At 55.3% G+C, this 17,440-nt stretch overlaps 1 protein-coding gene across 1 annotated transcript in view; it reads right to left on the bottom strand.

The window, feature by feature from the left end:
- LOC119955917 (serine/threonine-protein kinase A-Raf-like) overlaps positions 1-17,440 on the bottom strand; it is a 123,648-nt gene that overhangs the window by 11,205 nt on the left and 95,003 nt on the right. The window contains exons 7-11 of the mRNA XM_038782575.1: positions 14,903-15,011; positions 11,487-11,663; positions 7,141-7,187; positions 874-992; positions 463-594 (exon numbers count right to left, since the gene is read on the bottom strand). Of these exons, the coding sequence (XP_038638503.1) occupies positions 463-594; positions 874-992; positions 7,141-7,187; positions 11,487-11,663; positions 14,903-15,011 (584 nt within the window). The remainder of the gene's footprint in view (positions 1-462; positions 595-873; positions 993-7,140; positions 7,188-11,486; positions 11,664-14,902; positions 15,012-17,440) is intronic.

Here is a 17,440-nt window from a genome sequence, read left to right as displayed (position 1 = left end):
TGCACACTCCGCACAGACAGTGACCTAAGCCAGGAATCAAACCTGGAACCCTGATGCTGTGAAGCCATATGCTACGGTGCTGCCCATATCCCTCTCTTTCTCTGATTCCTATTCTCCATATCCCTCTTTGTCTATCATCCTCGTTCCCTGTCCATCCCTGACCCTCTTCCCCTACCATCCATGATCCTTTTCTATGGTTCCCTGTCCGTCTCAGACCTCTTAATTGGTTCCCTGTCCGCCCATTATCATAAGCCCCGGTTCCCTATCCTATCCTAATCCTGTTCCCCGATTCCCTGTCCCGACTATGACTTCCTTGCCCGGTTCTCTCCCCGGTCTCTCACTAACTAACGAATGAACGGCCTCATCAATAAGTGACCTCTTTGGTTCCTAGTCTGTCACTGTCATTCTTACAAGCGAAGGGACTCTTTATCCAGCCCTATTGCTACATGTCTGTGGCCATACCTGGTCCCGGTTGTTGATGTGCGAGTATGGCAGTGTCCCCGTCATGATCTCATAAAGAACTATTCCATAGGCATAAACATCGGATTGGAAGCTGTAAGGATTATTGTTCTGCATCCGGATCACCTCCGGCGCCTGGAAAAAAACAGAGGAAAAGGCAATCAGTGGAAAACCTCGCGACAGGCAGAGGTCCGAGGGAGAGACGGACACACAGACACAAAAATGACCAGACACAAACACATTGGACCAGACACACACAGACAGGTGCATACACATACACACGCATACAGAAAGGCATATTCTGACCCTGGGTCTGGGAACATTTTGACCCTGGGTCTGGGAACATTCTGACCCTGGGTTTTGGAATATTCTGTCACGGGTTTAATATTCTGTCCTGGATTCGGACTTACTCACCATCCACAGAATTGAGCCGCTCGGCTGCTCCACCTGCTGGGAGCCGCTCCATCGCGACTTCACCGTTGCCAGCCCAAAATCCCCAATCTTCACCGTGAGCCCTTCGTGCAAGAAGATATCTGAATGACACCCGTTAAAGGAAACCTTTTCAAATCGTCTATCTTTCAAGATTAGAGCAGAGGCGAACCCTGACCCCTCACTCCCACAGCCCTGACCAGTCAACCAACAGCCCTGATCCCTCATGCCCGCAGCCCTGGCCCCTCACCCCAAAACCCTGACCCCTCAACCCAAAGACCTGACCCCTCACCCCAAAGCCCTGACACCTCACCTCCCCAGTCCTGACCCCTCACCTCCCCTAGTCCTGACCCCTCACCTCCTCCCAGTCTTGACCCCTCACTTCCCCCCTGTCTTGACCCCTCACCTCTCCCCAACCCTGACCCCCTTACCTCTCCCCAATCCTGACCCCTCACCTCCCCCCAATCCTGACCCCTCAACTCCCACCACCCTTGGCCCCTCAAATCCCCCCACCTCTGACCCCTCACCCCACAGCCCTGACCCCTCACCTTGAGACTTCATCGCTCCCTCCGCAGCCCTGACCATCAAAATTCCCAGTCCTGACCTTTCACCACCCTGCACTGACACTTACAAGCAGCACTGATCCTTCACTCCCCCAGCGATGACCCTTCACTCCCCCAGCGATGACCCTTCACCCACACTGCGCTTGCCCTTCACTCCCTCAGCCATGACCCTTCACTCCTCCAGCCATGACCCTTCACTCTCCCAGCGATGACGCTTCACTCCCCCAGTGATGACCCTTCACTTCCACTGCACTGACCATTCACTCCCACTGCGCTGACCCTTCACTCCCACTGCGCTGACCCTTCACTCCCACTGCGCTGACCCTTCACTCCCACTGCCCTGACCCTTCACTACTCCAGCGATGACCCTTCACTCTCCCAGCGATGACCCTTCACTCCCGCTGCGCTGACCCTTCACTCCCACTGCGCGGACCCTTCACTCCCCCCCAGCGATGACCCTTCACTTTCCCAACGATGACCCTTCACTCCCTCAGCGATGACCCTTCATTCCCCCAGCGATGACCCTTCACCCCCACTGCGCTGGCCATTCACTTCCCCAGCCATGGCCCTTCATTCTCCCAGCGATGACCCTTCATTCTCCCAGCGATGACCCTTCACTCCCCCAGCGATGACCCTTCACTCCCACTGCACTGACCCTTCACTCCCCCAGCGATGACCCTTCACTCCCACTGCACTGACCATTCACTCCCACTGCGCTGACCCTTCACTCCCACTGCGCTGACCCTTCACTCCCACTGCACTGACCCTTCACTCCCCCAGCGATGACCCTTCACTCCCCCAGCGATGACCCTTCACTCCCACTGCGCTGACCATTCACTCCCACTGCGCTGACCCTTCACTCCCACTGCGCTGACCCTTCACTCCCACTGCGCTGACCCTTCACTCCCACTGCGCTGACCCTTCACTCCAACTGTGTGACGCTTCACTCCCACTGCGCTGACCCTTCACTCCCACTGCGCTGACCCTTCACTCCCATTGCGCTGACCCTTCACTCCCCCAGCGATGACCCTTCACTCCCCCAGCGATGACCCTTCACTCCCCCAGCGATGACCCTTCACTACCCCAGCGATGACCCTTCACTTTCCCAACGATGACCCTTCACTCCCTCAGCGATGACCCTTCATTCCCCCAGCGATGACCCTTCACCCCCACTGCGCTGGCCATTCACTTCCCCAGCCATGGCCCTTCATTCTCCCAGCGATGACCCTTCATTCTCCCAGCGATGACCCTTCACTCCCCCAGCGATGACCCTTCACTCCCACTGCACTGACCCTTCACTCCCCCAGCGATGACCCTTCACTCCCACTGCACTGACCATTCACTCCCACTGCGCTGACCCTTCACTCCCACTGCGCTGACCCTTCACTCCCACTGCACTGACCCTTCACTCCCCCAGCGATGACCCTTCACTCCCCCAGCGATGACCCTTCACTCCCACTGCGCTGACCCTTCACTCCCACTGCGCTGACCCTTCACTCCCACTGCGCTGACCCTTCACTCCCACTGCGCTGACCCTTCACTCCCACTGCGCTGACCCTTCACTCCCACTGCGCTGACCCTTCACTCCCACTGCGCTGACCCTTCACTCCCACTGCGCTGACCCTTCACTCCCATTGCGCTGACCCTTCACTCCCCCAGCGATGACCCTTCACTCCCCCAGCGATGACCCTTCACTCCCCCAGCGATGACCCTTCACTACCCCAGCGATGACCCTTCACTACCCCAGCGATGACCCTTCACTACCCCAGCGATGATCCTTCACTCCCACTGCACTGACCCTTCACTCCTAGAGCGATGACCCTTCACTTTCCCAATGATGACCCTTCATTCCCCCAGTGATGACCCTTCACTCCCGCAGCGATGACACTTCACTCCCCCAGCGATGACCCTTCACTCCCACTCCGCTGACCCTTCACTCTCCCAGCCATGACCCTTCACTCCCCCAGAAATGACCCTTCACTCCCCCAGCGATGATCCTTCACTCCCCCAGCGATGATCCTTCACTCCCCCAGCGATGACCCTTCACTCCCCCAGCGATGACCCTTCACTCCCCCAGCGATGACCCTTCACTCCCCCAGAGATCACCCTTCACTCCCCCAGAGCTGAACCTTCACTCCCCCAGCGATGAGCCCTCACTCCTCCAGCGATGACCCTTCCCTCCTCCCCAGCGATGACCGATCATTCCCCCAGGGCTGAACCTTCACTCCCCCAGCAATGACCCTTCACTCCCCCAGCGATGACCCTTTACTCCCACTGTGCTGACCCTTCACTCCCCCAGCGATGGCCCTTCATGTCCCACAGCGATGACCTTTCACTCCCCCCAGAAATGACCCTTCACTCCCCCAGCGATGATCCTTCACTCCCCCAGCGATGGCCCTTCATGTCCCACAGCAATGACCCTTCACGTCCCACAGCGATGACCTTTCACTCCTCCAGAAATGACCCTTCACTCCCCCAGCGATGATCCTTCACTCCCCCAGAGATGACCCTTCACTCCCCGAGCGATGACCCTTCACTCCCCCAGCTATGACCCTTCACTCCCCCAGAGATGACCACTCCCCCAGAGATGACCCTTCACTCCCCCAGAGATGACCCTTCACTCCCCCAGCGCTGAACCTTCACTCCCCCAGCGATGAGCCCTCACTCCTCCAGCGATGACCCTTCCCTCCTCCCCAGCGATGACTGATCACACCCCAGGGCTGACCCTTCACTCCCCCAGCGATGACCCTTTACTCCCACTGTGCTGACCCTTCACTCCCCCTGCGATGGCCCTTCATGTCCCACAGCAATGACCCTTCACGTCCCACAGCGATGACCTTTCACTCCCCCACCGATGACCCTTCACTCCCCCACCGATGACCCTTCAGACCCCCAGCGATGACCCTTCGCTCCCCCAGCGATGACCCTTCGCTCCCCCAGCGATGACCCTTCGCTCCCCCAGCGATGACCCTTCGCTCCCCCAGCGATGACCCTTCGCTCCCCCAGCGATGACCCTTCGCTCCCCCAGCGATGACCCTTCGCTCCCCCAGCGATGACCCTTCGCTCCCCCAGCGATGACCATTCGCTCCCCCAGCGATGACCCTTCGCTCCCCCAGCGATGACCCTTCGCTCCCCCAGCGATGACCCTTCGCTCCCCCACCGATGACCCTTCGCTCCCCCAGCGATGACCCTTCGCTCCCCCAGCGATGACCCTTCGCTCCCCCAGCGATGACCCTTCGCTCCCCAAGCGATGACCGTTCGCTCCCCCAGCGATGACCGTTCGCTCCCCAGCGATGACTCTTCGCTTCCCCAGCAGTGAACCTTCGCTCCCCCAGCGCTGAACCTTCCCTCCCCCAGCGCTGAACCTTCCCTCCCCCAGCGCTGAACCTTCCCTCCCCAGCGCTGAACCTTCCCTCCCCCAGCGCTGAACCTTCCCTCCCCCAGCGATGATCCTTCACTCCCACTGCGCTGACCCTTCGCTCCCCCAGCGATGACCCTTCACTCCCCCAGCGATGACCCTTCACTCCCCCAGCGATGACCCTTCACTACCCCAGCGATGACCCTTCACTACCCCAGCGATGACCCTTCACTACCCCAGCGATGATCCTTCACTCCCACTGCACTGACCCTTCACTCCTAGAGCGATGACCCTTCACTTTCCCAATGATGACCCTTCATTCCCCCAGTGATGACCCTTCACTCCCGCAGCGATGACACTTCACTCCCCCAGCGATGACCCTTCACTCCCACTCCGCTGACCCTTCACTCCCCCAGCCATGACCCTTCACTCCCCCAGAAATGACCCTTCACTCCCCCAGCGATGATCCTTCACTCCCCCAGCGATGATCCTTCACTCCCCCAGCGATGACCCTTCACTCCCCCAGCGATGACCCTTCACTCCCCCAGCGATGACCCTTCACTCCCCCAGAGATGACCCTTCACTCCCCCAGAGCTGAACCTTCACTCCCCCAGCGATGAGCCCTCACTCCTCCAGCGATGACCCTTCCCTCCTCCCCAGCGATGACCGATCATTCCCCCAGGGCTGAACCTTCACTCCCCAGCAATGACCCTTCACTCCCCCAGCGATGACCCTTTACTCCCACTGTGCTGACCCTTCACTCCCCCAGCGATGGCCCTTCATGTCCCACAGCGATGACCTTTCACTCCCCCAGAAATGACCCTTCACTCCCCCAGCGATGATCCTTCACTCCCCCAGCGATGGCCCTTCATGTCCCACAGCAATGACCCTTCACGTCCCACAGCGATGACCTTTCACTCCTCCAGAAATGACCCTTCACTCCCCCAGCGATGATCCTTCACTCCCCCAGAGATGACCCTTCACTCCCCGAGCGATGACCCTTCACTCCCCCAGCTATGACCCTTCACTCCCCCAGAGATGACCACTCCCCCAGAGATGACCCTTCACTCCCCCAGAGATGACCCTTCACTCCCCCAGCGCTGAACCTTCACTCCCCCAGCGATGAGCCCTCACTCCTCCAGCGATGACCCTTCCCTCCTCCCCAGCGATGACTGATCACACCCCCAGGGCTGACCCTTCACTCCCCCAGCGATGACCCTTTACTCCCACTGTGCTGACCCTTCACTCCCCCTGCGATGGCCCTTCATGTCCCACAGCGATGACCCTTCACGTCCCACAGCGATGACCTTTCACTCCCCCACCGATGACCCTTCACTCCCCCACCGATGACCCTTCAGACCCCCAGCGATGACCCTTCGCTCCCCCAGCGATGACCCTTCGCTCCCCCAGCGATGACCCTTCGCTCCCCCAGCGATGACCCTTCGATCCCCCAGCGATGACCCTTCGCTCCCCCAGCGATGACCCTTCGCTCCCCCAGCGATGACCCTTCGCTCCCCCAGCGATGACCCTTCGCTCCCCCAGCGATGACCCTTCGCTCCCCCAGCGATGACCCTTCGCTCCCCCAGCGATGACCCTTCGCTCCCCCAGCGATGACCCTTCGCTCCCCCACCGATGACCCTTCGCTCCCCCAGCGATGACCCTTCGCTCCCCCAGCGATGACCCTTCGCTCCCCCAGCGATGACCCTTCGCTCCCCAAGCGATGACCGTTCGCTCCCCCAGCGATGACCGTTCGCTCCCCAGCGATGACTCTTCGCTTCCCCAGCAGTGAACCTTCGCTCCCCCAGCGCTGAACCTTCCCTCCCCCAGCGCTGAACCTTCCCTCCCCCAGCGCTGAACCTTCCCTCCCCCAGCGCTGAACCTTCCCTCCCCAGCGCTGAACCTTCCCTCCCCCAGCGCTGAACCTTCCCTCCCCCAGCGATGATCCTTCACTCCCACTGCGCTGACCCTTCGCTCCCCCAGCGCTGAACCTTCGCTCCCCCAGCGATGACCGTTCTCTCCCCCAGCGATGATCGTTCTCTCCCCCAACGATGACCCTTCACTCCCCCAGCGATGACCCTTCGCTCCCCCAGCGATGACCCTTCGCTCCCCCAGCGCTGAACCTTCCCTTCCCCCAGCGATGACCTTTCACTCCTCCAGCGCTGAACCTCAGATTAGTGTGACCACACCAGGAGAGAGCTTGGCAGCGCAGGGCAGCAGGCTGGGGTTCCCTGCCTCGACTGGACCCAATGTCCCATCCACAGTACTTCAGACAGGAACGGCAGAGTGAGGAGGGCAGGTCCATCCTCTCAAAACAGAAATCTGTAAGGATACTGTTGGATTTTAAATCCCTGTGGATGATATTCTTGGCATGAAGATAACTGAAAGACAAGGAGACAGGATTAAACGGGAAAGGGTTTTGGAGTCTGGTAGAATGGAGTTCAGTTTACTGCCCCCCGCGTTGTGTTTTTTCAGAATATTTATCTCCCCTCTATTTTAAATAGAGTAAATGTCATTTCATTTCATGTAAATCTGATAATCTGATAGTGTGTACATGCAAGTGAGAGAAAACATGTGAGAAAGTGTGTGTGTGAGAAAACAAGTGTGAGAGAGAAAGCGTGTGTGAGAAAGTGTGTGTGAGAGAAAGTGTGTGAGAGCAAAAGTGAGTGTGTGAGAAACAGAGAAACTGTGAGAGAAAGCGTGTGTGAGAAAGCATCTGTGTGACAGAAAGCATGTGTGTTTGAGAAAGTGTGTATGAAAGAAAGAGAAAGTATGGGAGAGAGAAAGCAGGTGTGTGAGAAAGTGTATGTGTGTGAGAAAGTTTATGTGAGAGAGAAAGTGTCTGTGAGACAGAAAGCTTCTGAGACAGAAAGAGTGTGTGTAACAAAGCGTGTGTGTGAGAAAGTGTGCACAGTAAGAAGTCTTACACAACCAGGTTAAAGTCCAACAGGTTTGTTTCAAACACGAGCTTTCGGAGCGCAGCTCCTTCCTCAGGTGAGTCAGAGAGGAGCTGCGCTCCGAAAGCTCGTGTTTGAAACAAACCTGTTGCACTTTAACCTGATGTTGTAAGACTTCTTACTGTGCTCACCCCAGTCCAACGCCGGCATCTCCACATCGTGAGAAAGTGTGTGAGAGAAAGTGTGTAAGAAAAAGTGTGTGAGAGAGAATACGAGTGTGGGAGAAAGCAGGTGTGAGAGAAAACGTGTGAGAGATAAAGCGTATGTGAGAGAAAACGTCTATGAGGGAGAAAGAATGTGCGAGAGGGAAAGCGTCTGTTAGAGAGAAAGCATCTGTTAGAGAGAAAGCGTGTGTGAGAGGGAAAACGTGTGTGAGAGGGAAAGCGTGTGTGAGAGGGAAAGTGTGTGTGAGAGGGAAAGCGTGTGTGAGGGAAAGTGTGTGAGAGGGAAAGCGTGTGTGAGAGGGAAAGCGTGTGTGAGAGGGAAAGCGAGTGTGAGAGGGAAAGCGTGTGTGAGAGAGAAAGCGTGTGTGAGAGGGAAAGCGTGTGTGTGAGGGAAAGCGTGTGTGAGAGGGAAAGCGTGTGTGAGAGGGAAAGCGTGTGTGAGAGGGAAAGCGTGTGTGAGAAAAAGGAAGTGTGAGAGGGAAAGCGTGTGTGTGAGGGAAAGCGTGTGTGAGAGGGAAAGCGTGTGTGAGAGAGAAAGCGTGTGTGAGAGGGAAAGCGTGTGTGAGAGGGAAAGCGTGTGTGTGAGGGAAAGCGTGTGTGAGAGGGAAAGCGTGTGTGAGAGGGAAAGCGTGTGTGAGAGGGAAAGCGTGTGTGAGAGGGAAAGCGTGTGTGAGAGGGAAAGCATGTGTGAGAGGGAAAGCGTGTGTGAGAGAGAAAGCGTGTGTGAGAGGGAAAGCGTGTGTGAAGGAAAGCGTGTGTGAGAGAGAAAGTGTGTGAGAGAGAAAGCGTGTGTGAGAGGGAAAGCGTGTGTGAGAGGGAAAGCGTGTGTGAGAGAGAAAGTGTGTGTGAGAGGGAAAGCGTGTGTGAGAGAGAAAGTGTGTGAGAGAGAAAGCGTGTGTGAGAGGGAAAGCGTGTGTGTGAAGGAAAGCATGTGTGAGAGAGAAAGCATGTGTGAGAGGGAAAGCGTGTGTGAGGGAAAGCGTGTGAGAGGGAAAGCGTGTGTGAGAGGGAAAGCGTGTGTGAGAGGGAAAGCATGTGTGAGAGGGAAAGCGTGTGTGAGAGGGAAAGCGTGTGTGAGAGGGAAAGCGTGTGTGAGAGGGAAAGCATGTGTGAGAGGGAAAGCATGTGTGAGAGGGAAAGCGTGTGTGAGAGGGAAAGCGTGTGTGAGAGGGAAAGCGTGTGTGAGAGGGAAAGCGTGTGTGAGAGAAAGTGTATAGGAACGAAAGTCTGTGTATCAGAAAGCATGTGTAAGAGAGAAAGTGTGTGAGGAAAAGCATATGAGGGGGAAGGCAAGTGTGTGAGAGAAAGCATGTGTGAGAGAGAAAGCGTGTGCGTGATAATGTATGCGTGTAAGTAGTGGGTGGGATTCTCCTCCCGCTGCACATATTTTCTGGTGTGGTACACGCCTGCCGGCAGCGGATTCCTCGATCCTGGTAGCCGGCCACCACTGTGGGCACACCAACACCGTCGGGAAGTCCGCAAGCGTACTGTCGGCGAAACGGAAGATCCCGCCAATGGAGAATCCAGTGTGTATCTGACTGAGTGTATGTGTGACATATCGTGTGCATGTGAATAGTGTGTGTGAGATGATGTGTGTGTATGTCTGTGATTGTGTGAATCTGTGATTGTGAGAGATAATGTGGGTCTGTGTGAATGGCTGCGAGAGTGAGTTGGTGTATGAGACACGGTGTTTGATAGTTTGGGCACACACATTTGCTGATTGTTACTGCAATCCCCGCTGATTGGTTACTCCTTTCCCCGCTCTGATTGCTTACTCATTCCATTCCCCGCTTTGATTGGTTACCCACTCAATTCCCCACTCTGATTGGTTACTCATTCCATTCCCCGCTCTGATTGGTTACCCACTCAATTCCCCACTCTGATTGACTACTCACTGCTATCCCCGCTCTGATTGGTTACTCACTGCTATCCCTGCTCTGATTGGTTTCTCACTCCATTACCCGCTCTGATTGGTCACTCACTCCATTCCCTGCTCTGATTGGTCACTCTCTCCATTCCCTGCTCTGATTGGCTACTCACTCTACTCCCTGCTCTTTAGAACATAGAATATACAGTGCAGATGAATCATAGAATTTACAGTGCAGAAGGAGGCCATTCGGCCCATTGAGTCTGCACCGGCTCCTGGAAAGAGCACCCTACCCAAGGTCAACACCTCCACCCTATCCCCATAACTCAGTAACCCCACCCAACACTAAGGGCAATTTAGTTCTTAGGAGGAGGCCATTCGGCCCATCGAGTCTGCACCGACCCACTTAAGCCATCACTTCCACCCTATCTCCGTAACCCAATAACCCCTCCTAACCTTTTTGGTCACTAAGGGCAATTTATCATGGCCAATCCACCTAACCTGCATGTCTTTGGACTGTGGGAGGCACCCGGAGGAAACCCATAGAGACACGGGTAGAATGTGCAGACCCGGCACAGACAGTGACCCAGCGGGGAATTGAACCAGGGACCCTGGCGCTGTGAAGCCACAGTGCTATCCACATGTGCTACCGTGCTGCCCGACTAATTTCTCTGATTGGTTACTCACTCCATTCTCCACTCTGATTGGTAACTAACTCCACTCCCTGCTCTGATTGGTTACTCCATTCTCCGCTCTGATCGGTTACTCACTCCGTTCCTTGCTCTAATTGGTTACTCACTGAATTCCCTGCTCTGATAGGTTACTCACTCCGTTTCCTGCTCTGATTGATTACTCACTCCATTCCCCACTCTGATTGGTCACTCATTCCACTCCCTGCTGATTGGTTACTCTCTCCGTTCCCTGCTCTGATTGGTCACTCACTCCATTCCCTGCTCTGATTGGTCACTCACTCCACTCCCTGCTCTGATTGGTCACTCACTCCATTCTCCGCCTTGATTGGTCACTCACTCCACTCCCTGCTCTGATTGGTCACTCACTCCATTCTCAGCCCTGATTGGTCACTCACTCCATTCCCGGCTCTGGTTGGTCACTCACTCCATTCCATGCTCTGATTGGTTACTCACGCATTCCCCGCTCTGATTGGTCACTCACTCCACTCCCTGCTCCGATTGGTTACTCACTCCACTCCACTCCCTGCTCTGATTGGTCGCTCACTCTATTCCCTGGTCTGATCTGTTACTCACTCCATTCCCTGAGCTGTCTGTCGAGCGATATCAATCAGCTGGAAGGTGTCGAATTTGGTCTCGAGGACGTCACTCATTCCACTCCCTGCTGATTGGTTACTCTCTCCGTTCCCTGCTCTGATTGGTCACTCACTCCATTCCCTGCTCTGATTGGTCACTCACTCCACTCCCTGCTCTGATTGGTCACTCACTCCATTCTCCGCCTTGATTGGTCACTCACTCCACTCCCTGCTCTGATTGGTCACTCACTCCATTCCCGGCTCTGGTTGGTCACTCACTCCATTCCATGCTCTGATTGGTTACTCACGCATTCCCCGCTCTGATTGGTCACTCACTCCACTCCCTGCTCCGATTGGTTACTCACTCCACTCCACTCCCTGCTCTGATTGGTCGCTCACTCTATTCCCTGGTCTGATCTGTTACTCACTCCATTCCCTGAGCTGTCTGTCGAGCGATATCAATCAGCTGGAAGGTGTCGAATTTGGTCTCGAGGACGTGGAGGTGACGGTAAAGGCTGCTGCTTTCACACCATTGAGTGACGATGGCCATTTGTGGCTTTGTCATGAAACCCATGAAGAGCAGGATGTTGACGTGTCTTGTTTTCCTGGAAGAATAGAGAGAAATTAGTTCATCACAACTGTAGCAAGGATGTGTCCCGGTGCAGGTACATACAATCCCCTCGGGGGGGGAGGGGGGGGGGGGGGGGGGGGGGGGGGGGGGGGGGGCGGGGGTGGGGGGGGGGGGGAGGGGTGGGGGGGAGGGGGGGGGGGGGAGGGGGGGGGGGGGGGGAGGGGAGGGGGGGAGGGTGGGGGGAGGGGTGGGGGGAGGGGTGGGGGAGGGGGGGAAGGGGGAGGGGGGGGGGGAGGGGGGGGGGGGGAGGGGGGGGGAGGGGGGGGAGGGGGGGGAGGGGGAGGGGGGGGGGGAGGGTGGGGGGAGGGGGGGGGGGAGGGTGGGGGGAGGGGGGGGGGAGGGGGGGGGGGCAGACACGCACAAACCCCTTAAGGTGTAACACCCCCTCGGAGCAGACACACACACCAAATCCACCACCCACTCACTCCCACACCAAAATCTTAGGTGGTGTAATCCACCACCCACTCACTCCCACCCAGAATAGAGACAAACACAAACTACAGGAGGGGTAATATACCCCCCTCCCTGCCTCCCCTCTTTTCCTTCTTCTCTCCCTCCCCCTTCCCCTCGCGTCCCTCCACTTCCCCTCCCCTCCCCCCTCTTCCCCTCCCCCCCTCCCCCTCCTCCCTCCCTCCCCCCTTCCCCTCCCCCCCCCTTCCTCCCTCTCCTCCCCCCCCCCCTCCCCTCCCCTCCCTCCCCCCCCTCCCCCAACTCCCCCCCGACACAATCTGGCCTGAATCCTCCTTTATCCCCCAGTACCTCGGCTCACCCTCCCGCACCTCGGCTCACCCTCCCGCACCTCGGCTCACCCTCCCGCACCTCGGCTCACCCTCCCGCACCTCGGCTCACCCTCCCGCACCTCGGCTCACCCTCCCGCACCTCGGCTCCCCCTCCCGCACCTCGGCTCACCCTCCCGCACCTCGGCTCACCCTCCCGCACCTCGGCTCACCCTCCCGCACCTCGGCTCACCCTCCCGCACCTCGGCTCACCCTCCCGCACCTCGGCTCACCCCTCCCGCACCTCGGCTCACCCTCCCGCACCTCGGCTCACCCTCCCGCACCTCGGCTCACCCTCCCGCACCTCGACACACCCTCCCGCACCTCGACACACCCTCCCGCACCTCGACTCACCCTCCCGCACCTCGACTCACCCTCCCGCACCTCGACTCACCCTCCCGCACCTCGACTCACCCTCCCGCACCTCTGACTCACCCTCCCGCACCTCGACTCACCCCTCCCGCACCTCGACTCACCCTCCCCGCCCCTCGACTCACCCTCCCGCCCCTCGACTCACCCTCCCGCCCCTCGACTCACCCTCCCGCCCCTCGACTCACCCTCCCGTCCCTCGACTCACCCTCCCGTCCCTCGACTCACCCTCCCGTCCCTCGACTCACCCTCCCGTCCCTCGACTCACCCTCCCGTCCCTCGACTCACCCTCCCGTCCCTCGACTCACCCACCCTCGACTCTGAAATGAATGGAAATCGGTTATTGTCACAAGTAGGCTTCAATGAAGTTACTATGGAAAGCCCCTAGTCGCCACATTCTGGGAGGCTGTTGGGAGGGTGGGAGGAATTGAACCCGCGCTGCTGACCTGCCTTGGTCTGCTTTCAAAGTCAGAGATTTAGCCCTGTGCTAAACTAGCCCCGCCCTCCCGCATTTCGAGTCTCCCTCCCGCCCCGCGACTCTCCCTCCCACCCCGCAACTCTCCCTCCCGCCCTGCGACTCTCCCTCCCGCCCCGCGACTCTCCCTCCTGTCACTCGACTCCCCCATCTCACCCCGTCTGCCCCCTTACACTCCGTCTCCCCCTCAGCCCCCGGTCTCCCACTCCCGACTCCCCTTATTGCCCCCGACTCACCCTCTTGTTCCTCGGCTCCTTCTCATGCCCTTAATTCCAGTCTTCCTCCCTCCCTCTTCCCGACCTTTCTCCTCTTTCTCTGTCTCTGCCACTCTGTCCCCATCTCCTTTTTCCTTCCTATCTTTGTCCCTGTCGTTCTCTCTCTCTCCCTCCCTCTGTCTCTACTCTCCGTAAATTACACTCTTTTCTTCTTCTCTGTTTCTGTCTCTCTCTCTCTCCCTCTCTTGTCCCCGTCTCTCTCCATCTTCTGTACCTAACAACAAATGAATTAGGAGCAGGATGAGGACATTCAGCCCCTCGAGTCCTGCTCCTCCATTCAATAAGATCGTGCCTGATCTAATCGGGGCCCAACTCCACTTTCCTGACTCTCCCCCTCCCGCCATAACCCTTGACCCTTCTCCATCCCACTCTGAAACGAACCCTGGGGACAAACACGGTCAAGAGTGGCACCAGTTGTGCTCTCTCTCTCTCTTGGTGGCGCGCTGCCTGCCGACAGTAACTGTTCTGCCATGTTATTACTTGAAGTCTTTTTTCCAGGCCCAGTGATCAAGTCATTGCGGAATCACCTTTTCAATCAATTGAGGAGGCTGCTATTTAAATCGATTGGCAGTACAAGACTTAAGTGTTGCTGAAAAAAAGTCCTTTTTTCGTCTAAGTTTTTCTTTTTGCACTTAGCAGATCAATCCGCAAGAATACCACCTTCAGGGGAAAACAACAACCTTTTGCTGTATGAGAAGAGGGTGGTAAGTGGACTCTGATTGGTTGAGGTGTTGCCATGTCAGACGCACCAGGTGATGATGACTTTGACAGTTATCTGCCAAGCACTTTTCTCTTCTCATATGATACCAATTTGTTGTTTCCTTTACATTGGTATTCTTGTGGTTGGTCCTGATGCGCGCAAGGTGAAAAGTTTGACAAAAAAAGGGTCCTTTTTTTAGAAATACTTAAAGCCTGATGGAGGAGTTATCTTTCCCCTGGCTATGGAGGGGAGCAGGCCCAGAACAAGGGATGTGGTCTTGGGATGCATTTAGGACTGAGGAGCAATGTCTTTACTCAGGGTGGGTGGGGGGGGGGGGGGTGGGTGGGGAGAGAGATCCTCTACTACAGAATGCAGCGCAGGAGTGTGGCGTTGAGATAGAGGATCAGCCGCAATCATACTGGATGGAGGAGCAGACTTGAATGGCCAAATAGCCTACTCCTGCTTCTGTTTTCTATGCTTGTGTTTCCTAGGGCTATGCTGCTGAGAAAGGTAGCACTGCGAGACTCTAAGGGGAGGAAAGGTCTCTGAGTCTGACTCGGAGGTCGGTTTTTGGTTCTGACTACACAGCCTGAGCCAGGGATACAGTGAGCTTCGAACCTGAGAACTTGCACTTCGTTCTTGAACGCCTGGAGCTGTTCTGGAGCGGGATAAGTCACTTTTAGAATCTTGATCGCCACGTCACCTGTAAGAGGCGGAAAGCGAAATGTCAGAGCGGGTCAGACAGGCACTGGGGATTGGCAGAAAGCCAGTTGTTACCAAAATGGAGAAAGCCATACTTTATTCATGCTTGGGAGAATGACACAGGGACAGAGAGAAAAGGAGGAAAGGGTGATGCTAGGCAGGTAGAGAGCTCCAGGGAAATTGGGGAGAAGAAAGATAAACACTGAGACTGAGAAGGAAAATGAGAGCAGAATCAGTTGGGAAGGTGAGGAAACAAAAATGGGAGGGGGAATGCAGAACGGAGAAGAGAAAGCTGGGGGTAGGGAGAGATGATTCTGAATTTGACATTCCCCGAATTAGATTGGACAGTGAGGAAGTAATAAGAAATGAGGATAAAAGCACTTATACATGATGTAGATCTAGGAAATGCCACTCCAATTGAACAACCTCTAAACAGGCTCAACCCATTAAAGTTAACACAGGTACAAAAGGAAATTAAAAGCATGCTTAAGAATGATATCATCAAAGTGAGTTGCAGCGACTGGAGCTCACCTATTGTGATAGTACCAAAACCAGATGGAACATACGATTGTGTGTGGACTCCAGAAATGTCAACACAGTTAAGAATTCAGATTCATATCCTGTTCCTCGTTTGGAAGACTGCGTTGAAAAGGTGGGGGAAGCAAATTTAAATTTGACTTACTTAGGGGATATTGGCAAATATCTTTATTAGACAGGGCGAAGGATGTTTTGGCTTTTGTGATGCTAAATGGTCTGTTTAAAGTTATGTCATTTGGAATGAAGAATGCGGCAGCAATTCCAAAGGTTAACCAACAAGGTCATTTCTGGACTGAACAATTGTGCAATGTAATTGACGATTTGGTGTTCAGTCAAACGTGGAACATTTCACGGAGTTATTCGATCGACTACAGGAGGCTGGATTGGTGGCAAACTTGGCTAAAAGTGCATTTGCAAACACTCAGGTCACATTCTTAAGCCATACAATTGGACATTGTCAGATGGAGCTGTTTAGTACAGGGCTAAATCGCTGGCTTTGAAAGCAGACCAAGGCAGGCCAGCAGCACGGTTCGATTCCCATAACAGCCTCCCCGAATAGGCGCCGGAATGTGGCGACTAGGAGCATTTCACAGTAACTTCATTCGAAGCCTACTTGTGACAATAAGTGATTTTCATTCATTTCAAATGTGAAAATGAAAGCTTTTAGAGAGTTTCCAATACCATCAACGAGGAGAGAAGTTCAGAGATATCTGTGCATGTGTGCTTTCCACTGGAAATTTGTGCCAAAGTTTAGCAGCGAGATTGCTCCACTGACTGAACTTCTAAAAAAGCACAGGAATTTTCAGTGGACGATGAATCATAGAATAGAATCATTATTCTAGGGCCACTAGGGCCATCGGTTCCCCCTTCCAAGTTACCCTTTGACACACAGGTCACCTTTGTTCTATCACCGCCATTTACATTTGTTTTGTCTTCTATCATAGAACATAGAATTTACAATGCAGAAGGAGGCCAATTGGCAAATTGAATCTGCTCCACCCTTTGGAAAGACCCCACATATCCCTATCCCCGTAACCCAGTAACCCCACCTAACATAGAACATACAGTGCAGAAGGAGCCCATTCGGCCATTCGAGTCTGCTCCGACCCACTTAAGCCCTCACTTCCACACTGTCCCTTTAACCCAATAACCCCTCCTAACCTTTTTGGACACTAAAGGCAATTTATCATGGCCAATCCACCTAACCTGCACGTCTTTGGACTGTGGGAGGAAACCGGAGCACCCGGAGGAAACCCACACAGACACAGGCAGAACGTGCAGACTCCGCATTGACAGTGGCCCAGCGGGGAATCGAACCTAGGACCCTGGAGCTGTGAAGCAACTGCGCTAACCACTATGCTATTGTGCCGCCCTTCCTCGACAGATTTGTCAATCTCCACCTATCGCTGGCTGCCTATCCAGCCCCAATTCTCCACACTCCCCCACTACAGTAAAAGTGGACCCCATTTCTGTTTTTGTGTCAGATTTCAGAATCGTAGTAATTTTCTTTTATAAATGAAACGTATGTTTCTTAAAGAGTATTAGTTGTGTTTAGCAATGAGAAATATTTAAGAGTAAAGGGGCAACACAGGTGGAGAAGATGGTCAAGAAGGCATACGACATGCTTGCCTTCATTGGCTGGGGCATTGAGTATAAAAATTGGCAAGTCATGTTGCAGCTGTATAGAACCTGAGTTAGGCTACCCTTGGAGAAGCGTGTTCAATTCTGGTCGCCACACTACCAGAAGGATGTGGAGGCTTTAGAGAGGGTGCAGAAGAGATTTACCAGGATGTTGCCTGGTATGGAGGGCATTGGCTATGAGGAGCGGTTGAATAAACTCGGTTTGTTCTCACTGGAATGACAGAGGTTGAGGGGCGATCTGATAGAGGTCGAGAAAATTATGAGGGACATAGACAG

Source organism: Scyliorhinus canicula, chromosome 21 (genome assembly GCF_902713615.1).
Source record: "Scyliorhinus canicula chromosome 21, sScyCan1.1, whole genome shotgun sequence".
NCBI classification, from domain to species: Eukaryota; Metazoa; Chordata; class Chondrichthyes; order Carcharhiniformes; family Scyliorhinidae; genus Scyliorhinus; species Scyliorhinus canicula.
This window is presented reverse-complemented; position numbering and strand designations above follow the sequence as displayed.